Source organism: Barbus barbus (genome assembly GCF_936440315.1).
Source record: "Barbus barbus genome assembly, chromosome: 35".
Classification (NCBI taxonomy): Eukaryota; Metazoa; Chordata; class Actinopteri; order Cypriniformes; family Cyprinidae; genus Barbus; species Barbus barbus.
This window is the reverse complement of record NC_136763.1, coordinates 18,324,169-18,344,315: the sequence shown is the minus strand read 5'-3', so window position 1 is coordinate 18,344,315 and position 20,147 is coordinate 18,324,169. Positions and strand designations below refer to the sequence as shown.

At 37.7% G+C, this 20,147-nt stretch overlaps 1 protein-coding gene across 2 annotated transcripts; it reads left to right on the top strand.

The window, feature by feature from the left end:
* The first annotated feature begins 234 nt into the window (after positions 1-234).
* LOC306855235 (RNA-binding motif, single-stranded-interacting protein 1-like) lies at positions 235-19,565 on the top strand. Of its 2 annotated transcripts, none has more exons than XM_079393770.1 (14): positions 235-560; positions 5,767-5,948; positions 9,195-9,253; positions 10,575-10,666; positions 12,346-12,503; positions 12,616-12,695; positions 12,813-12,919; positions 14,159-14,199; positions 15,195-15,273; positions 15,367-15,417; positions 15,672-15,782; positions 15,898-15,978; positions 16,599-16,677; positions 17,137-19,565. In XM_079393770.1, the coding sequence occupies exons 1-13, from the start codon at positions 507-509 to the stop codon at positions 16,671-16,673; spliced, it is 1,170 nt and encodes a 389-aa protein (XP_079249896.1). In that variant the 5' UTR covers positions 235-506; the 3' UTR covers positions 16,674-16,677; positions 17,137-19,565. The 2 variants fall into 2 exon arrangements, with proteins under 2 accessions (XP_079249896.1, XP_079249895.1); XM_079393769.1 differs by having other exon boundaries at positions 12,813-12,928.
* Positions 19,566-20,147: the final 582 nt, after the last annotated feature.

Below are 20,147 nucleotides of genomic sequence, written 5' to 3'. Positions count from 1 at the left end.
CAAACCTCAAGTAGGGGGGAACGAGAGACGCTAACAAATTATCACTCGAGTTGTGTCTGTTTTTGTGTCTGAGTTTTAAAAATATTCGTTTTATATACTTATATGAATCATGCATGTTTATAATTTGGTTGTATTTGTCGGAAAGACTCGTCACGTGCGATTAATTAGACACACCGCCACCCCCCTGTCACCTGACTGCAGCATGGGTCGTTCCTCAGTAGGTGGGTCTTCGCTGCGGGCAACAGAACCGAGATCAATGAACCAGGCGATTTACAGAAACTGGTCAGACAAGCCAAGGTGGAAATAAACCATCTATCAAGAGCGAGGATTTTATTTAGCAGAAATCTTAATCTGCTCAAAGCACGGATTATCACTTCACTCCGAGGCCAACATTGAAGTGTGCGATGTGGAAAATTTACAGCTCTCTTCTGTAACCTAATATCAACTGATTTTGAGAGTAGATTTTTTAATTCATCGTTGGGTCACAGAGCACAGGGGGATACAGGATGATCTTCGCAAATACGGCCAACCCAATGAGAACTCCGTCATATCGAAAGCAGGTAGGTGAAGTGAGACAAAGGTAATGATGATGAAGACTACATGATGGACTAACAGTGGGTCAGTAGATCCTGGGACAGAATGTATTTAACTCCTCTTGCTCGTGCGCGCGCGCGCACACATACAGCGGCAGTGTCTCAACATCTAGCGCGCTGCCTATCTAGACAGCATTTTAGGGAGCGTGCGGCGTTTCTGATCTTTGCTAACTCGGAACGGGATTATGATGGACGAAAATGATGCGCGCATCTATGATGCCAAAAAAAAAAACGTTTTAGACACATTTGTGTTTTTGAGACGCGACTGTTTTCGGTTTTGCCTGAGTTCTTTCCTCATTAGGCCTTTTTGGATGTTAATCTTATCTATTTATGTTAATTTGGTGTATTACACAACACCGCTTCGTCTGCATTTGCACAATGTAATATTTATAAAGTCTGTTGACGGAACTGGAAGTGTCTTTGTCCAGCTTCGGGATGTCACAGTGAGCCCAGAAATAGAAATGAGACTAATGAAGTGTCATTTCATTTTACTAACACTCATTTATCACATACATGCATCTGACATGTTCTTCAGTGAATTCCTACTGTCATATTGCACTTGTTAAAGATATCTTGTAGTATCCCATTAACGTTACTGTCTTTTTAAAAATATGATTTTTAGGCATATTCTGTGTTAATGAGTGAAGGGAGATGAGGATGAGAGAAGCCTATGGTGAAAGTCTCCCATGGCAACTCGTGTCAGGAGATGATTGGGTGTGTTCTGAAGAATCTTTGCCTAATTAATATTCATGAGTTAATAGAATGTTTTCCAGCAATTGGTGGGCCAGCAGAGGGTGTGGCCTGTGGAATTCTATCTGAACATTGCTTGTTTGTACATTCCAAATCTGTAGATGTGAGAATTTATCACACACACACACACACAGCATGAAATCACATATTTACACATGCATTTGCATAGGTGCTCATGTGGTGGAGCTCAGAGTGATGGTTGTGGGCAGAAGTTAATGGGCTTCAGGATTTCACAGTTTATAGGAACCATATGGTCTAGGATGACTACAGCGCATAGCTCAGGACCCAAGGGACACACCGACGTATGAGAGATGGCTTGGATATTGAATGTGACCCCCCTCCTCTCTCCCTCTCCCATTGCTTTTTCTATGTCTTAGTTACCCTTCCCATGACTTTGTTATTTTCCCAGTTGATAAAACTGCACCATGTTCCCTGTGAGTCTGTGAGCACTTTTTATACAGGACTTGAAATCAGCGTATTTTAATCATGAAAATGACAGATTGGAGAGGAAACTAGGACAGGATCTCCATCTGTGTGTCTTGTTCACCTTTCTCGTTTTGTGGATATTCTGCATGAGATCCTCGGGTATTTTCCAACAAATTCTTCCCATAGATTTGCTATACAATGCTCTAAGTCATCCATCTGTCTCAGCGTGTGATTTTCACGCTGTTGTGGAAGGAACAGTGGCTTGATCTCTTGCCTCTGTAATTAACAGGCACTAACAAGCTTATGGGGTCCCGTCCAGTTTCACCTCAGCGCACAAATGTGTGAGCCGCTCAAGTGAAAATGGGTCAGTGTGTCAAAAATGGAGAACTCCCACTAACCCGACAGAGTTACAGTCAGGTGAACACAAGCACTTATTCACATGAGCTTTTGTGCATGCATTTAAGAATAGTTTCAGTCAGAGCCACTGTCTTTTCTAACCGCGTCTGTTGTTTTGCGGTTTTGCCGTGGTTTTTGCGGCAGTGATTTGGTTCTGTGAACAATCACCCGCTGATGTTTAACAGGCAGCCATTTTGTGACGGCTGGGAGAAATGGAGCCGTTTTAATGAATGACTAAGAAACAGGAAGTGAGTCAGTGATGTGGGCTGTGGTGGCCGCTGCTCAGGGTGGGCGAGAGGCCCACATATCCTGTATCCCAGAGCGCTTCTGCATTATGTGATCTTTCTCTGGAAAACATTCCTTCCTCTCTGCTAAAGCAGATTTATGGATGAAAACGCTACTCCGTATGAATGAACATGCCTCTGTGGTGAGTTCGGTAATGCGGTTTGGTTATGAGACTCTTGAGTCAAACTCAAACCCCAAATTGAATACACAACAAGCACTAAAAGGTCAATAAAGGCATAATTTTCACATATTTCAGTTAATTCTCTGAAGACTTTTGGTTTAGGGTGTATTCTCATCTTTAAAAAATAATAGTTTGCCCAAAATTGTTACGATTCATAACAAAATGCCTTTTTAACTGGACGATCTGGTTCCGGAACAGATCGTCCAGTTGTTTTTTTAATGTTTTTTTAGCCGATTTCACTGGTCAAGTCAGTCTCTTATACCTGTCAAGAAATGTTCAGACTTAATGGATTCAGTTTAAAGTTCAGAAGTATTGTGGATGGATACGATCTTGACAAACCGTAATGCTATTTATCAGCATTTACACTAAACTGTGCTTAAAGCTGCAGTGCATAAGTTTTGCCTCTTTGTCACCATCTCTGTTTGAAACCTGCAATCACAGTTATTTGTGGAATTATCTTCCTTGCGTGAGTTGTGCACTGGCACGGCTCCAGCACGGATGAATCTAATGTGTGGCTGTCAGTCACCGCACCGGTGTGGATACTGTACTTGGTGATCACAGATTCTACGTCTTGGAATATATGACCCAAATAAGAATTTTCACCGGATATTGTCATCTAAACCAAATTTCGTGCTGCCTCTGGTTGTGACAAAACTCAGGCAGGCAGTCACGTGCAAGCGTCACTGTACAGCGTCCATTAGACCTTTTTAGTTCATATTTGGAAAAATACTGATATTTTTATATAAGTTTACTTGATATTTCTTTACACAGAATCATCATTTCTATTCATTTTCCACTGATTTATGCGATCTGATGAGCATTAACTCAAATTACGCTATCATCTCTGTTTGAATGAATAGCGGAGACGTGTGGTTTTGTTTACTACACTCATACTATAGCGCGCGCGACGTTCACAGTGATTTCAGCATCTGCCGTCTCACCAAATGAGGACATAAATACATGAACAACATCTCCAGAACTGCTCTGAGAGTCACTTCATGAGCATTTTACTGTTTCATTTGAGTAAAACAAGTGTCATATCATATACACACTGAACTGTAAAGGTATTCACGGCAACCCGTCAAAATAAAAGTTTGATTTTCAATCATTTAACGATAAATGAAATTAATGTTTTATGCCTTCATTTGATAAAGAGATGCAGAATACAAAATTTCTGAGGAAAAAGAACAAAAAATTCATAAGGCTATTTTAAGAATAAATTTGAATAAACTCAATTGTTTATATGCATTTAAATAATTAGACATGCTACAAAACAGAATTCGGTAACAATAAAACATATGGTGAAAGAAAATAAAACACCCACTTATTACTTTAACAACCTGTTTATGTTCACCTATACCACAAAAGGGCCCCCTTTTATCTTGTATGTTGTATTTAATTTAATGTTCAACAGGTTTGTTTTTGTAAAATGTAACTTTATAATTGTCATTTTCTTCAATCATATAATTATAGGTATATTGTGTGCACATGATCAGGATGGTACCACCTCCGCCTCATTTTGAGCCAGGAAAAACCCTGCAAGTCTGACACTTTTGTTCTGACCAACTGAGGAAAAAAGCATTACTATAAATCGCGCTACAATGGTGATTAAATCAAACGATCGCTTAGCTCATATCACGTCAAACCGTGCAAATTATAATTACTGTTATACTTTGTTCTCAAATTGTTCATGCTAACAACATCAGCATTGCGCGACTACATTTATACATGCATATTTCAATTTCTGTTCAGTCTAATCTCTAATTGTCATACCACTCGAATTTCATATAAAGAAATTATTTTAACCCAAAATGCTAATTATTCTTACTTAGAACTGGCTCTCTTTAAAATACAAAATTTGTGTAATCCCACATATCTGTAATCAGATGCACATTTAAAACTGGAATATAATTCAATTTCATAAACACATAATCCTTTCTGGATTACAATCTGCCATCAAAATGATACATTTAATTATTCTAGCTGCTGTGAGAAAAGGCTATAGACGACCCGCCACCTGCAGCATCCTCACATGTGGATCACATAACTTCTTTATGTTTACAGACGTGATGTAATGACGCAGCAGCACGCTCAAATTTCCTGCAAGTTCCTACCCAAATTAGAAAACATTATTATAAACTTACCTTGTGAATCGGGCTAAATTAAGGCAATAGTTTTGAACACTGTACTTGATTTCGTGTCATTTTTAACCAAAAAAAGTTAAGGACTGCATCTTTAAGGTTAGTATTAGAGGTTAGAATTTGTAGGCAGTCGGCACTTTGATTGACACGACCAGTGACATTTTTAGCTGTGAGGCGAGACTTGTTTGGGAAAAAATCACCCAATTCATTCACAAGTAACGATATCTGTCTAATGTTTACGGTTTAAATTTCTTCTTTTATGATACTTTTCCATCTTGTTTGAAGCTCGCAAGCTTCCCGGCCCCATTGATTATAATTGAGTGGAAAAGAGCAGCCAGCACATTCTTAAAACAACTCCTTTTGTGATCCACTGAAGAAAAAAGATATATGTTTGGAACAACATTAGGGTGTGTAGGCTAACGATGCCATGATTTTCATTCCCTTTAATCATTGCACACAGCCGTGTGGCAAGCGTTGAAAGGAGTTGATGCCGCATTAGGAACTTCTCCAGAGTTATATGGGCTTTCATCCAGTGAAATAATCCCAACACATTCAGCTCTGGAAGAATGCGTAGATTGGACTGATATGAGAGTTGAAGGACCGACTGTGCCTCTAGGCTTGTTTGTGCTTCGCTTTAATGGGAATTAGACTGTAGGGAGCTGTGGATGTGGGCAGACTCGCTGGCGATGACTGACTGTGTAATAATAACACCAGTTCACTACAGATAGAGTTAAAGATATTATCATGATGAATGGAGAAGCCCTGCCACAGCGTGTTTGAGGGGAGAGTGAGGTGGGGGTATTTTCTTTTCATGTCGTTAGTGTGGCTATTTTCTTTTTAAGAAACTCATACAGTGTAGAAGAAAGAGAAGTTTGTCCGTGGTTTGTTTTGGAAGTCGCTATTTTTGTGTTTCAGTGCAGCCGTTATGTGATGTCATCATCTACACATTTCCATTTGTCAAATCAATGAAATCTTTGTTCGGCTCCCATGACAGCCTCCTGTTGCTCCGCCCACCCTTCCGATGGCTCCGCCCAGCCCGAGCACCAATAGCAGCACCAACAACAGCAGTAGCAGCAGCAGCACAACCGGCTGGGAGCAACTCAGCAAAACAAACCTCTACATCCGTGGGTTACCGCCGGGAACCACCGATCACGACCTGGTCAAGCTCTGCCAGCCGTGAGTATTGGCTGTTATGTCATGACAAAATCACCAGCAATGTTAATTAGAGTCTTGGATGTACATTCAACCAAATAAATACAGTTCCTGTTCTGTTCTTCTCTTGCTGTGAGATTCTGCAGCACAGCAGGGCTGTCAGAATTAGGTCAAGTTTTGGGATAAACCCTCATGAGCCTCTGTTTACCCCGCAAACATCCGCCACAATCAGCTTTTTCAAGACTATACCACTATTAACCAGTTAAGACCACCTCACTCATGTTAGTGATATTATAGTCTGTCACATGATCTAAGTTTGAGGTTGAAGGCAACATGAAATGGTGTTCACAACCTGATTTTACTTAAATAATCTAATGTGATTCCAAGTTTAACAGGATATTTAATTAAAAAACATAGCATAGAACTTTTTTTCAATTACACTGCATAGTATCCCACAATGCAATGGCCAAATTTGGTTTGCATTTACGTTCGGGTTTGTATCCCAAATAAGTGATGTCTTTCTATATTCTACCTGGAATAGACATTTTATGCAGAACTCGATTAAACTGAATTTTTTTAAGTCAGCCTTCAATGATATTCAATGATTCGACTTCTGTCATCATACGTATTTACGAGTGAAATGGGATATTTGGTAAAAAAAAAAAGTATTTTCAAGTGTCAAGTGTCGGCTTATAATTTCAAGGCTTTCTCCTCTGGTTATGCTACACAAGTTCTTCCCTCTCACCTCCTCTGAAGCTTGTAACACACACACACACACACACACCAGTGAGTGTTTGTTTGTCTTGTTCATAACAGACGCTCTGTCTGCAGTAGTAGGCCAGCAGCTATGATTCAGCATTTACTAGAGCAGGAAAAGTCACAAGTCCATCGGATCTGCAGACGTTGTCAGGGGTTTCGTTTCCAAACATTTGTGCGTTGCGTAGTTCCCTAAAATAATGCGAGACGGCTGTTACTAATTTCATCCTGCTGAACACTTGGTAATGCTATTACAGATCTTTGTCCCCTTTTGTACAAACATATATGCGTGCATGTGTTTATATTCACGTGAGAGCGCTTGTTTGTGCAGATGCGTCCCAATCCCGCGTGTATTCCTTTCAGACATTCCCACCGTGGGTTAATTTACCCCTCGCTGCCTCCGGGAGACCAGTCATCTCCATGGTAATCCCTCAAATTGATTGTAAAGAGTCAGATGGGGGACCCATAATCCTCTTGGCTTCGGTCATATGTACACAATACTACAGACTTCACGGTTATAATCACAACCGTATATTTTGATTAAAACCATGAGGAATGTGTCAGTTCAGCTTTGAGGTATTGCGGTGACATCTTAACCTCGGTTTCCGGAGCCATTTTAATCACAGAGAGTGACCGTTCAGGGCAGAGCCACGGATTGATTTGCCTTGATCCGCGCACCAGGCTGAAAAACAGCGTCTCTCTGGGAGCCTCTGACAGAATTCTGCCGTCGGGGGCAGGAAATGGGGCCTCCCCGCCGGAGCGCATGGGTCAAGGCCAAGGTCGCGTGGTGCTCTGGCACGTGGAGTCTTGTGATCTGTGTGTGAAATGTGATTGGCTCCGCTTTTCCCTCCCTCGCGACATGGCCCAGGACGCGCCCCAAAATGTTGTTTAACGTTTGCTTGTGCAGCTCTGCTAAACGTCATGCTGAATTTATTCATCTCAGCCAGAGTTTTAATGACACAGGAAAAGGATTATAAATATATGAGCGTATTTAAATTTCAGCAGCCCTAGGTGAAGGTGAATGAAAAACAGCCCTTTCGCAGTCAGCACTACTGTCACGGCTCTTTCCTGCGCAGCCTTCCTGAGAGAGACGCCAGTAAATCTAAGCCAGCATGAGAATAGATTTATTTTTTAGCACTTGAAACGCAGTCATTTCATAGCTGTGGTGGCAGTTCAAAGGTTCGGGGTCAGTAAGATCTATTTTTATTCATCAGTGATGCATTAAATTGGTCTAACATAGCAGACATTTATATTTTTACTAAATATTTGTTTTTAAAAATATGAAGATTCCACAAAAATATGAAGCAGCACAACCGTTTTCAACACTGATAGTGAGAAATGCTTCTTGAGCAGCAAATCAGCATATATTAGAATGAATTCCGAAGGGTTATGTGACTGAAGACTGGAGTAATGATCCTGAAATTTCTGCTTTTCCATCACAGGAATAAATTGCATCTTAAAATATATTAAAATACAAAACAGTTATTTGAAATTGTAAATATATTTCACAGTATTATTCACTTTCATTCAAATAATTGCAGCTTTGGTGACCCTTCTTTAAAATATATATTTATGTTCCCTCTCTCTCGCCATCTCTTCTCTCCACCATCTTTTTCAATGAAAAGTTTGCAGAATCCAAAAGGTTTTTACAGTAGTATGCTAGTATACTACTCACACTGTTTCTGCTATAGAAAGTTTCTGTACTCTGCATACTAGTATGTAAATATTCTGCGTGCATTGAATGCTCATATGACCTACTACATTTAACAAATGTATACTGCACTTAGTGTGGTATCCCACAATGCAATGCTTCATTTCTATTTTCAGTGTCACAAATAAGCCAGTTAAATAAACCATTGTGTTACTTTCCTGACTCAATCAGATTTCCAGGAAATATGTTATTTAAAATTTAATAGCAAATATAAAACACTGGATACAACTTGTGTGCGTGACATATATAGCGTGATGTCATGTGCACAACAGTGTAGCATAATGCTGTTAATGAAATATTAATAGCATAATTTGTACAGTCTCGCTTACTATTCTTAAAATATCAAAATGTATGAAAAATCACCATTCACTTACTCCAGTATTTATCCCTTGTTCACTACACTGTTAATGGCGAGTTACTTTTCAACACTTTACAAGTGTTTCCTTTGAACCGTGTTGATTTGTGTGCTGTAATAACAGGTTTCTCGTGGACACTCCATTAAAACAGCTCAATCCTCGTCTGTCACACAGTGACCCTCTAAAGCACCCGGGCTGTCGGCATCAAGTGTCTGTCGATGATTCTGTCACAAGTGACTCTTTGTTTCTGAATTAAATGCGTCTCGAACAGACTTTAAGAGCTCTTTTGGTTGGTGTTATTTTTTTCTCAGCTCAGGGATTATAGTAGATCTTGTGTTTCATGTCCTACAGGCCATGAATTCCTGTGTTGTTGTGTCATTTGACACATTGACTGACTCGTGAGCTGAACCTGTGCTAACTTCTCTCTTTTCCTCTGTCTGTAAGCAGATATGGTAAAATTGTGTCCACCAAAGCCATTCTTGACAAGACTACAAACAAATGCAAAGGTTTGTCATGTAATTTTATTCTTACAATTAACACTCATATCATTTTATGTGTGTGTTTTTATTTTTATTTTTTAACCCTGTGTGGAAAGTACTCTGGTAGAGTACCCATGTCTCTTTGTCACGTCAATGGGTATCGCCATGGTATTTTTTTTAAACAGGACCATATACACTACTGTTTAAAAGTTTTTTGGGTCATTGTAATTTTTTTATTGTATTTGAATGCAGTCTCTTATACTCAGCAAGTCTGTATTAATATTATTACAATATTATAAAATAACTGTTTTGGACTGTATTTTAAATAGTGCGATTAATCACATCCAAATAAAAGTTGTTTACATAATATGTGTGTGTGTACTGTGTATATTTATTATGTATATAATATGTATAATACACATACAGTATATGTATATATTTCTACTCATATAATTTATTATATACATATATTTAATATATAAACATAACATATTTTTCTGAAATATATGCATGTGTATTTATATACACAGCACACATACACAATATGTAAACAAACTTTTTTTGGACACGATTAATCGCAATTAATCGATTTACTGCACTAATTTTCAAATTAATTTTATTTCGTTGAATTTTCAGTAGTCATTTCTACAGTCCACAAGGCCACATGTTCCTTCAGAACAGCATTTATTTGAAATAGAAATGGATTTTTAAATGATAAATGATCAATTTAATGTGCCTTTGCTGAATAAAAAGTATTAAATTCTTTCAAAAATTAAAATAATCATACCCTAACTTTTGAACAGTAGTGTAAATACTATGATACATGAATATGATAATCATTTAGTTATACTGCGTATGTCTAAGTATTATCATGATACCATCACTAACCGATTTTAAGGTATATTTGTAGCAATAGCCAAAAATACCTTGTATGGGTCAAAATTATCAATTTTTCTTTTATGCCAAAAATCATTAGGATATTAAATAAAGATCATGTTCCATGAAGATATTTAGTAAATTTCTTACCATAAATATATCAAAACTTCATTTTTGATTAGTAATATGCATTACTGAGAACTTCATTTGGACAATTTTAAAGGCGATTTTCTCAATATTTAGATTTTTTTGCACCCTCAGATTCCAGATTTTCAAATAGCTGTATCTCGGCCAAATGTTGTCAGATCCTAACAAACCATACATCAATGGAAAGCTTATTTATTCAGCTTTCAGATGATTAACACTTAAGACTGGTTTTGTGGTCCAGGATCACATTTAAAGATGTGTGTTTGGTCTAGCGGTTGGTTGTAGATTAGATAGTTTGTGGTAATGCATTGTGTTTTCTTCGTAGGATATGGTTTTGTGGATTTTGACAGTCCTGTGTCTGCACAAAAAGCCGTCTCGGCACTAAAGACCAACGGAGTTCAGGCTCAAATGGCCAAGGTGAGTCATCTCTTTGTGACATCACTTCCTTTTTAAAAGTAACTGGACCTGTCTGCTAGGACGATTCAGGAAATGTTAATGTAAAACATTAAAATGTAACCTCCGGTGTCTTTTCATGTGCATTTCTTCCTTGTTTCCTCTCTTCCTTTTCTTGTCCAGTCATACACAAACACATGCATTTCCTGTGTATCTTTATGCCTCAGAGAAGAATGTGTGTAACAATCCTGCAGTGACCTTCTCCTAAGTTCTGCTGGGCGTTTCTGCCTGCATCTTCAATTTTAAATCTGCCCTCTTTTTCCTCTTCCTCCCTACTGTCAGCATATCACTGTTCCACTTCCCCGTTACTTGTGTATGTGTGTACTGTGTAAACATGTCTGACATGTTGAGGAATGTTGACATCTTCTCTTGGCCCGCCCTCATTTCTGCTGAGGCATCTAGAATAGCAAGCTGAGATTCTGCCTTCAGCCAATCAAACGTCAGACTGAAATGCAGCTTGTAGCATATCGTGTATCCTTGTTAGCTGAGAGACAAATACAGAATTGTATTGTGGCTTCACAAAGTACTCAAGCACCACATCACAGCACAGACCGAGTATAAACCGCCTGAAGGTCTCACCCTTGAAACACCGGACACATGATTCCAATGGGAAAAATGAATGAATGGATGGTGTTGCTTTATACTTAAAGAAGAAGAATACAATTGCAGTGTGTTGTGATATCTGCTCAGTCCGTTTTAGTCTGAAAATACAGGTTTCAAGCTTATTCAGACCACTGCTTCTCACTTAATTGAATGATAGGGAGTGATATAAATTAATACGTTATTGTAATATCTTTTACATAATCAGCATTTCTACCAATCCTTCAGTGGAAGTGGTAGCTAAACTAGCAGGTTTATTAGCTTGCCATATGCTAAACTAACAGGCTAATCATTTAACATGTAACGAGCATGCTAATCACCTAGCGCTGTAGGTTTAGCTTGTAAACTTACTGGGGAAAAAACTAATGTTTAATTTGACTGTTTATAGATTTTGTAATATGCTGTGGTATGTGACATAAATCCATTAATTTATTGTCATGATTAACACTAAATACAATGCGAAGTGATTTTCTATCAGAATTATTCACCGATGACTAAGCTAGCATGCTAATCAATTAATTTGATATGTGATGTAATTTGAATACATTAATGCATTACCATGGTTACACCACAAAATAATTATGTATAATTTTTAATTTAAAGATCCAAATTAATCTGCCATGTTTAGCTAGTATGTTAAGCATGCAGGCCAGCCACTGAACCAAGCAAGCAGGCAAATCATGCAAAGTTTAGCTTTTAAGCTGACTAATAAAAAACATATGGAAAATGTTTAATTTATCCATTTACACTTTAATATACTGTGACATATGTAGTCATTTAAATACTATATTAACAGCAGTATGCTAAGCTAGCAGGCTAATCGGTTAGCAGTATGCTACATGAACAAGCTAGTAGTTGGTTAGCTTACAAGAAAAAAAACTGAGCAACAAATGTTTACTTTGACCATTTACACAAAGCACATTTAAGGTAATGTCTTTGGACTCAGTCAAGCCTAACAGTGACTGTTATCCTCTGAATAGACGCACGAAGGATGCTTAATAATGCGTGTAATGTGCCATGTGTTTTATGTTTTCTGAATACAGCAACAGGAGCAGGACCCGACTAACCTGTACCTGTCCAACCTGCCCGTGTCCATGGATGAGCAGGAGCTGGAGAACCTCCTCAAACCTTTTGGACAGGTCGTCTCCACCCGAATCCTCCGTGACACTAACGGAATGAGTCGGGGAGTGGGTTTTGCCAGGTCAGTGACATTTGGGTACTGATTTTGTGGGTACAGTTATGAGTCAGTGTCAGATATACACTATTTGTGTGGGTGTGTTGTGAAATGTTAAATTTTCTCGCTCTATTTTAAGAATGGAATCAACAGAGAAGTGCGACGCTGTGATCTCTCACTTCAATGGGAAGTTCATTAAGTCCTCCTCTGGGATTCTGGGTGAGTGTTTGGCACAATATTCTCTACAATGCATATATGTTTTATATGTAGGCTAGAGACTATAGATTACACAGTCTGTACTGTACTGTAAGTGAAATGTGTGCTTGTGTGTTACAGGTGCATCAGAACCTTTGCTGTGTAAGTTTGCTGACGGCGGGCAGAAGAAGAGACAGAGTCAGGCTAAATACATCCCCAATGGACGAACCTGGACACGAGACGCCGAGGTGAGACTAGTAAGTCCCGTTTATAATTGTGTATGTGTGTGTGTGGCGTGATGGCAGGTGAATGTGTGTGTGGCTTGAAACAAAATGAGCCATTCTTACATGACATTAGAATCGCACATTTAAATTTCCGCTACTAAGAGAGAAATAGGCTAACAAATAAAAGTGTAATCCACACAAAACTGTATTTGTAATTTTATTCTTCTTATCAAGACACAAAATTTGTTTAACATTTTTCTGTCATCAGTAGGAAAAAGTGTCACAGAGAAAATAAAAATGTAGGTTGCACAAAAAATTGTAACCTATTTATTTTTATTCGTCTTGTCAAAATACAACATTCGTTTAACAGTTTGCAGTTAACACAGTAGGAAAAGTATCGCAGAGAAAAATAAATAAATAAATATGACATCTGTCATTTAAAATGATAGGCTAAGCAAAATATGAACAAAACCGAGTTGAACATCCTTCAAGGACAGCGCATGCACACTTTGCTCCATCCTTATTCTGCTCTGTCACTGATCGACAACCTGCCTGTTCTGTCTGAGGGCCGGTGTTGTGCTGAATTCTGACCCCCCACCAGATTATTACCCCCCTAGGTTTGGTGTGGTGTGGAAGAGGGGTTAGGATTAGGGGAGGGGTTAAGATTAGGTAATCAGGTAGCGATTTCAACGAGGGGGGTAATAATTTGGCAAGGAGTCGAAAATGGGCAAAACACCAGTACAGCCTGCACTCAGGACTGTTATAACAGTCCCGAGTGCAGGCTGTACCGGTGCTCGATAAGAATGAGTAGGCTAAAGGAAAGGAAGTCAGGAATGGGATATTGTTAGCCCGTCCGCTCCCGTTCAAATTACACCAGAATTACCGACCGCTACCATCTTTTATTCGGAAATTTAATCCTGCCTTGCAAGAAATCTGTTCAGGTGACCATGCAGAAATGCAGACCTCTAGATTAGAGCGCCATCTGCTGTTAAAATCTAAGATCAGAATCGATTCCAGAGGATTTGCGATGCATTCGGAAACGAAACACGAATCGATTCTGCATTGATTTATCGTCCCAGCCCTATTATTAACATATTTTATTCTTGATAATTACTCACCCTCATGAACATCTTGGATGACATGGGGGTGAGTAAATTATCAGGACATTTTTATTCTGGAAGTGAACTAATCCTTTAATTGTAAAGTGAAACTGCCTTTATCATGTGCATGAAGCCAGTAATGCTTTTCTTTTGCTTTCTTTAGAGTGGAATGACCTTGACATATGACCCTAACCTTCAGAATGGGTAAGAACAGCTTGAACGTAATTGCTCATTTATATTCATAATTATTGTCTACCCTATTCTATAGTCATGCATGCAATATGCAAAAAAATCAACAATAATTATCAGGGCCACAAATTAAAAATTTCTTCCCATTACTTTTTAACTCTTTCCTTAGTTTTAGTTAAATAGTGGCCTTGTTGTACTAATGGAGATCGCATTGTACAAATTTGTTTGCTGGTTTTAATTTAGTTAAATTGTGGCCACATTGTACTGATTTGTTCCCACGTTTTTGTTCAATTATAAGCACATTGTACGAATTAAAATCCTTGTTTTAGTTCAGTCGTGGCCATGCTGTTCCCCTAGTAAAAAAAGAAATAAATTCAAAATACTTTTATTTTATACTAAATATAGTTCAAATCTATTAACATCTTTACTGACATATCTCTCAAAAACTTACTGATAGAAAAATGATAATTCAACTATTTGGAGTACTATCTGTGCACAATGCACATTTCTTAATATTAAGCCTAAATTGTATGATCTTGGAATTATATTGGTCTTTAAATGCAAGATATTTAAAGTGTACCTGAAGTATACTTGCAATAGTTTCACTTTAGAACAATCAAATATACTTCAGTATATCTTTAGTTGGACTTCAGCACTACTTCCACACAATTAAAGTGCATTTAAGCAAAAAATTATTTGTTCCAATTTAGCAGACTTTTAAGTATACCAGTTTAGCATACTAAAAGTACAAAGGCAGGGTATTTTTATTTAGCACCTAAATATGTAAATGTATTTGTAGTGTACTTATCATGAAATAAATGTATTTCAAATACATTGTGTATTTATTTTTCCCTAGGGCCAATTTGATCACAGGTTTTAATTTGGCGAAATCATAATTAAATCCAATTGTACAAGATGTTTTTTTGTATAATGTGTAATTGTCAATAAATAGTTAAAATGATGTACAGATGTCATATAGACCCTCAAAAACATGTATCCTGATGCTACAGGTATTATGCTGCTCCTTATGCCATGGGCAACCGGTTAATGGCTCAGCCAGGAGTGTCTCCATACATCTCTACATACCAAGTACTGCTCTTCATCTTCTACTTCATCTTCACGGTCACATGGTGTTGACGTGAGTGTTTCTGACCTTGCTGACATCTGTGTTTGTGTCTCCAGGTACAGAATCCTTCATGGATGCCACATCAGTCTTACATCATGCAACACCCGGTAAGGCCAAAAGATTCTCTCTTTTTTTCTCGCCATCGCTCCTTTTATTCACGTCTCCTTCCAAACAGGAGATAACTCTCAAACAATACCACTTACATGAGTCATAACACGTGTTCACACACAGTATTTCCTGTTTTTGCCCTATTGTGAGCAGAATTTCTCTGTTATTTAGAGCAGATGTATATTAATAGCTGGATTTCTCACTCTTTCTCTGTAGTTGCTGATTATGATTGTTGTACTGTTTTTTTACTCAGGGAGCCGTTCTGTCACCCTCTATGGAGCATCCCATGTCACTGCAGCCGGCCGCTATGTTGGCTCCCCTCACCCAGCAGATGGGTCATCTCTCTCTGGGCGGCACTGCAACCGTATGATCCTCTCACACAGATTGCGCTAATATATGGCACAAGTGTATCTGCTAATTAATAAGTAATATTTACACCTGTGTTTTTAATAAAGCCACATCTTTCTGCTTTCCTGCAGTTTATTCCTGCCAACACAGCAATGCCAGGAGCTTACATCCCTCAATACGCCCACATTCAGCCCTCTGGCATCCCCCCTGAGGTCAGTCCCACACTCAGGTTATCAATGACAGTTATAACACAGGCTGCTGAATTGTCTAGATGTCCGTACAGTTCTAGCTAAAAAAGCTTTTCAGAGAATTTATCTGAAGTGGATTTTAATGTCAGATTGGGCTTTTTTTTATTTTTATGTATAAACCTTTATTTTTAGGTCCATCAGATTTGTTTTTTATGCTCCCTGAGGCGACATTTAATTTATATTCAAAAATAGAGTAAAAGAAAAACAGTAATATTGTGAATATATTTTCAAATTTGATTTATTCCTTAGATGGCAAATCTGAATTTTTCAGTCTTCATTTGTCACATGATCCGTCAATAATCGTTCTAATTGGTGCTCAAGAAACATTTCTTATCAATTTATTTTTTGATGAATATTATATTATATATATTATATTGTAAAAAGAGAAATATTGAGACCGATTACTAAGACTTTATTTAGGAAAATATCTCTTAATATCACACACAGTTTTGTCTCAAGCAGATTGATCTTGTTTTGAGAATATTTAGATATTTTTATCAGAAAACCACACAAAATTTAATATTTTTGGATATGTGCTTAATGAAATTCAAATTGATCATTTCTGCCTATGGTCTTTTCTGCAGGAAAGTGGTATACAGCCACAAGATGTGTCCTCTTCAGATCCTTCATCGTACCCTTTCCAACCAAACAAGCAATAAAACGGTATTTAATTACCATGTTTTTATTTTTGTGGGGATTAGTGTTCTGTTTAATCACCCTCAAGTTTTGCAAAATCCATATGACTTCCTTTCTTCTTTGAACAAAAGAAGTTCTAGAATGTTGACGGGTGTTCTTTACCATATATGAAAAGTAAATGTTGAGCTCCATAAATGACTAAAAAAGTAGTCTGATCGACTTCAAACCTGGTTCGATTTGTGCAACATTTGAATGAGATTTTAGAGTTACAGCAGCTTAATTTTAACACAAAGCTTCAGAAGAATAAAGCACACAAGTACAACTTTTATGGTACTTTTTGGCATTTTTAGAGTTTGATGGCCACATGTTCATTTTTGGGTGAGCTGTTCCATTGAATCGAGTCTTAAAATGATTTTGAATCACCTTTAATATGCCAGGACACCACTAGTGTTCAGTGTTTGACTAGTGCTGTTTTTTTTGTTACAGGTTAACCGTCTGAGGTCAGAAAGAGACACGGTCTGCTGAGTGTTAATACCGTAACAACGTATGCTTTCTTTTAGAGGAAGTGACATCAGTAGGGAAGTGACGCTCATGCACGGGTTGCAGGAAATTTGTCCAGGATTTAATCATCAACAAGAAACCTCCGAAAACTCTTGTGCAAACATTTTCTCCAACAAACCATGACAAGGCAATATTACAGCAACTATGGACGACGGAAGGGAGCAGAGTTTTATTTTGCTAGAAAGAGAAAGGAGAAGATGACAAATGCTTATTTTTTACCAAGAACTATTAACACAGACCATGTCTGTGAGTAACATCGAATGATGATGATGGTGATGACACCTTTCGATGCATGATGTTTTTTTAAGTATGGTTTTTATTAAGTTTTTATGGACTGTTTCTCAAACAGACAAAAGAAACCTTTTTTTTTTTGCGGTTGGGGTCGAAATGCTTATTTGGTCTTCCACTCTTTGCCTTTTTAGTAGTTCAAATATTTACCTTTTAAATAAGGTGGGTGGGGTTTAGAATGGCTGATGCAATGCTTGCTGGCTATTGGTCCTTGCTCCTGTCTCTCAAAGGCTTTTCTGTTTTGACTTTAAATGTCGCTCTGAATCAAACACGTTTGTTTCGGGGTTCGTGTGTCTGTCGTGGATGAATCTTCTTTCCACTGAATCCATGTGTACAGTCTTTCTGTAGATGTAGAAGTGGATGTTGAGATGCGGGTGGGCGGGGTTTAGTGGTATGAGTGGGTGGGGTCAAGCTAGATGAGGTATGTGGGTGGGGCTAATAAAAGGGATATTGTGGATTTGGGAAAGCTGACATTGTTCCTTCTGTTCACAGGATGATTGTGATTTTATTTACAGTGCCATTTTTTATTTATTTGACATTTTTTCTTTTTTTTGAACACAACACATCAGGATTTTGTTTGATGCTAAGAAAAAAGGCAGAAGTGCAATGTTTCTTTAGGTAGAAAGCAAGAAATTTGACAAATTTAACTGTTTAATAGACTTTTCACAAGTTGATTATAGGAAAATATTTTTTTTGCTCTCTCCAAATCCTTGAAATATCAGTAATGCCATTCATTAAGTAAATTAAACGTACATTTGTGGCCTGACAGATACATTTATAGACACACAATAGCACAGTTTTGCAAAACTACGTTCCAAAAGAGAAACTCCGCAAAGTTTCTGAATAAATAATGTAATTAAAACATTCGTCCTTGCAATTTAATAAATAAATAATCATGCAACTTCAAGGCAACTACGACACTTTCCACCAAAGACCTTTTCTGCCTACTATTGAACACAATAGTGTGGACTACTGCAATGGGTTTTGGTCAAACAGAATTGTAGTTTGTGTGTTTTTTTCCTCAATCTTGGCTCTCAGCTTTAAATTGGTTCTTAAGCATGGACACATGAACATCTCTAAGCAGCTGGACGGAGGGAAGACTCGATCACAGGTTCATAACGCGGTTGTAAACAAGCTTTTCATCTGTCTGTCATACAGTTAGTTATGCAGATTTCTGTGTGTCTGTGTGTGATTGTGTATTTAGATGTCTAGGTCAGCTTGGCCTTTGATCTACCTCAGAGTTGTATCTGTTGTCTGATTGGTCGGGCTGCAGGTCTTTCCTGTCCAATCAGATGTAAAATCGCTAGCTCAGGAGCTGGTGTCATGCAGAACTTCATCTTTAATGCGTCTATTTGTCCTCCTCTTTAAAGAAACTTCTATGTTTTTTATCCGTATGTCTTTCTTTTGGTGTGTTTTTTTTAAACATTGCATTGTGATGTTTTGAGCTTGGCTGTGTGGAGAATTCTCTTTTTTTTGGTCCATTTTCTTCCTGATAGGTGCAGCAAAAAAGGAGAGGCTTGTGTAATTTTTCCTGCATTTGTCTGGTCTATTTACAAAAATTCACATAAACTACCTTCTCTTGAAATTTGTTCAGTTTTCTGTAGCCTCTCTGTGTTTAGAGGCCTAATCTGAAGAACCAAAGTGAAATACTATCATAGTGACTAACGTGTGTCAAAAAGCAGCACATCGTAGTTTCAATGGAGAAATACAGTGTCTTTATATCAGATGTCAAAATAAATCCAAACAGCAATCATTCACGCAGTTTATAAACAGGACTGTTGTTGAAATACTGCATTTTTAAAATGGTTTTAATTGAACACCTGCCACTTGCACGTCCAGAATTTGTTTTTATTTCTATTTTTTTTTTCTCTTGTGAAAAGATTTTTGAATTAAAAGAGCTTAAACTTGTGTTTTTGGTAATTTTTAGGAATGTGTAATCGCACAGACTGCATGCTTAGCTTGCTGATGCACAAACAGAAATTCTGTAGGAAATTATTGATTATCTTGAATTAATAATTTGAGACCATATTAATAAAATATCTGCTATCCGCAGCAGCTTTATTCTTAAAAACAGCTTTATCAATTTAGTATTTGTTAGCATTATATGTTATTAACCAGATAAATGCCCATTTTTATGGCAAGAAATAGATGTATATACCCAAGTATTTGTAAGAATGAACCTGGGTAATACAAATGTTATGGATCGGTAATGGAGAGTGGTCTCCATAAATGTCCTGGATCACAAATAATTTCTTTTGTTTTCTAGGCTACAATAAGATGATATAATGATATAATATTTGAAATATCTACTACTTGAAAATTCTGTGGATTACGTTTATTATTTGTGTGTAGCATCTGTTTTCTTACAACTTCTCTCTCTGTTCCATTCTCATATTGCTAGAATGAATAAAATGGAGAGCCTGTGTGCTTGGGCCCAACAGATTTCTCAGGAGGAAAGAGACATGTCCCAAACAGAGCTCAGGGCAAAACAAGACTGGGCCAGCCAAATCTATAGCCTCTTTCCTTGATTCAAATCCTTTGAAGGCCACACAATAGTAATTACTTTTACATTGTTATGTTATGCTTTTAAATAATCCAGATACTGTAACCCTTGATTGCCAGATTAGGTTCTTGTCATGTTTCAGAAC

What these genes read in the sequence shown, in the direction of transcription:
- LOC306855235 (XM_079393769.1), top strand. Translation starts at nt 507, where the DNA reads ATGATCTTCGCAAATACGGCCAACCCAATGAGAACTCCGTCATATCGA. An exon ending in CGGGGAGTGGGTTTTGCCAG is followed by an intron (nt 12,504 to 12,615) that starts GTCAGTGACATT and finishes CTCTATTTTAAG; the next exon opens with AATGGAATCAACAGAGAAGT. An exon ending in CATACATCTCTACATACCAA is followed by an intron (nt 15,274 to 15,366) that starts GTACTGCTCTTC and finishes TTGTGTCTCCAG; the next exon opens with GTACAGAATCCTTCATGGAT.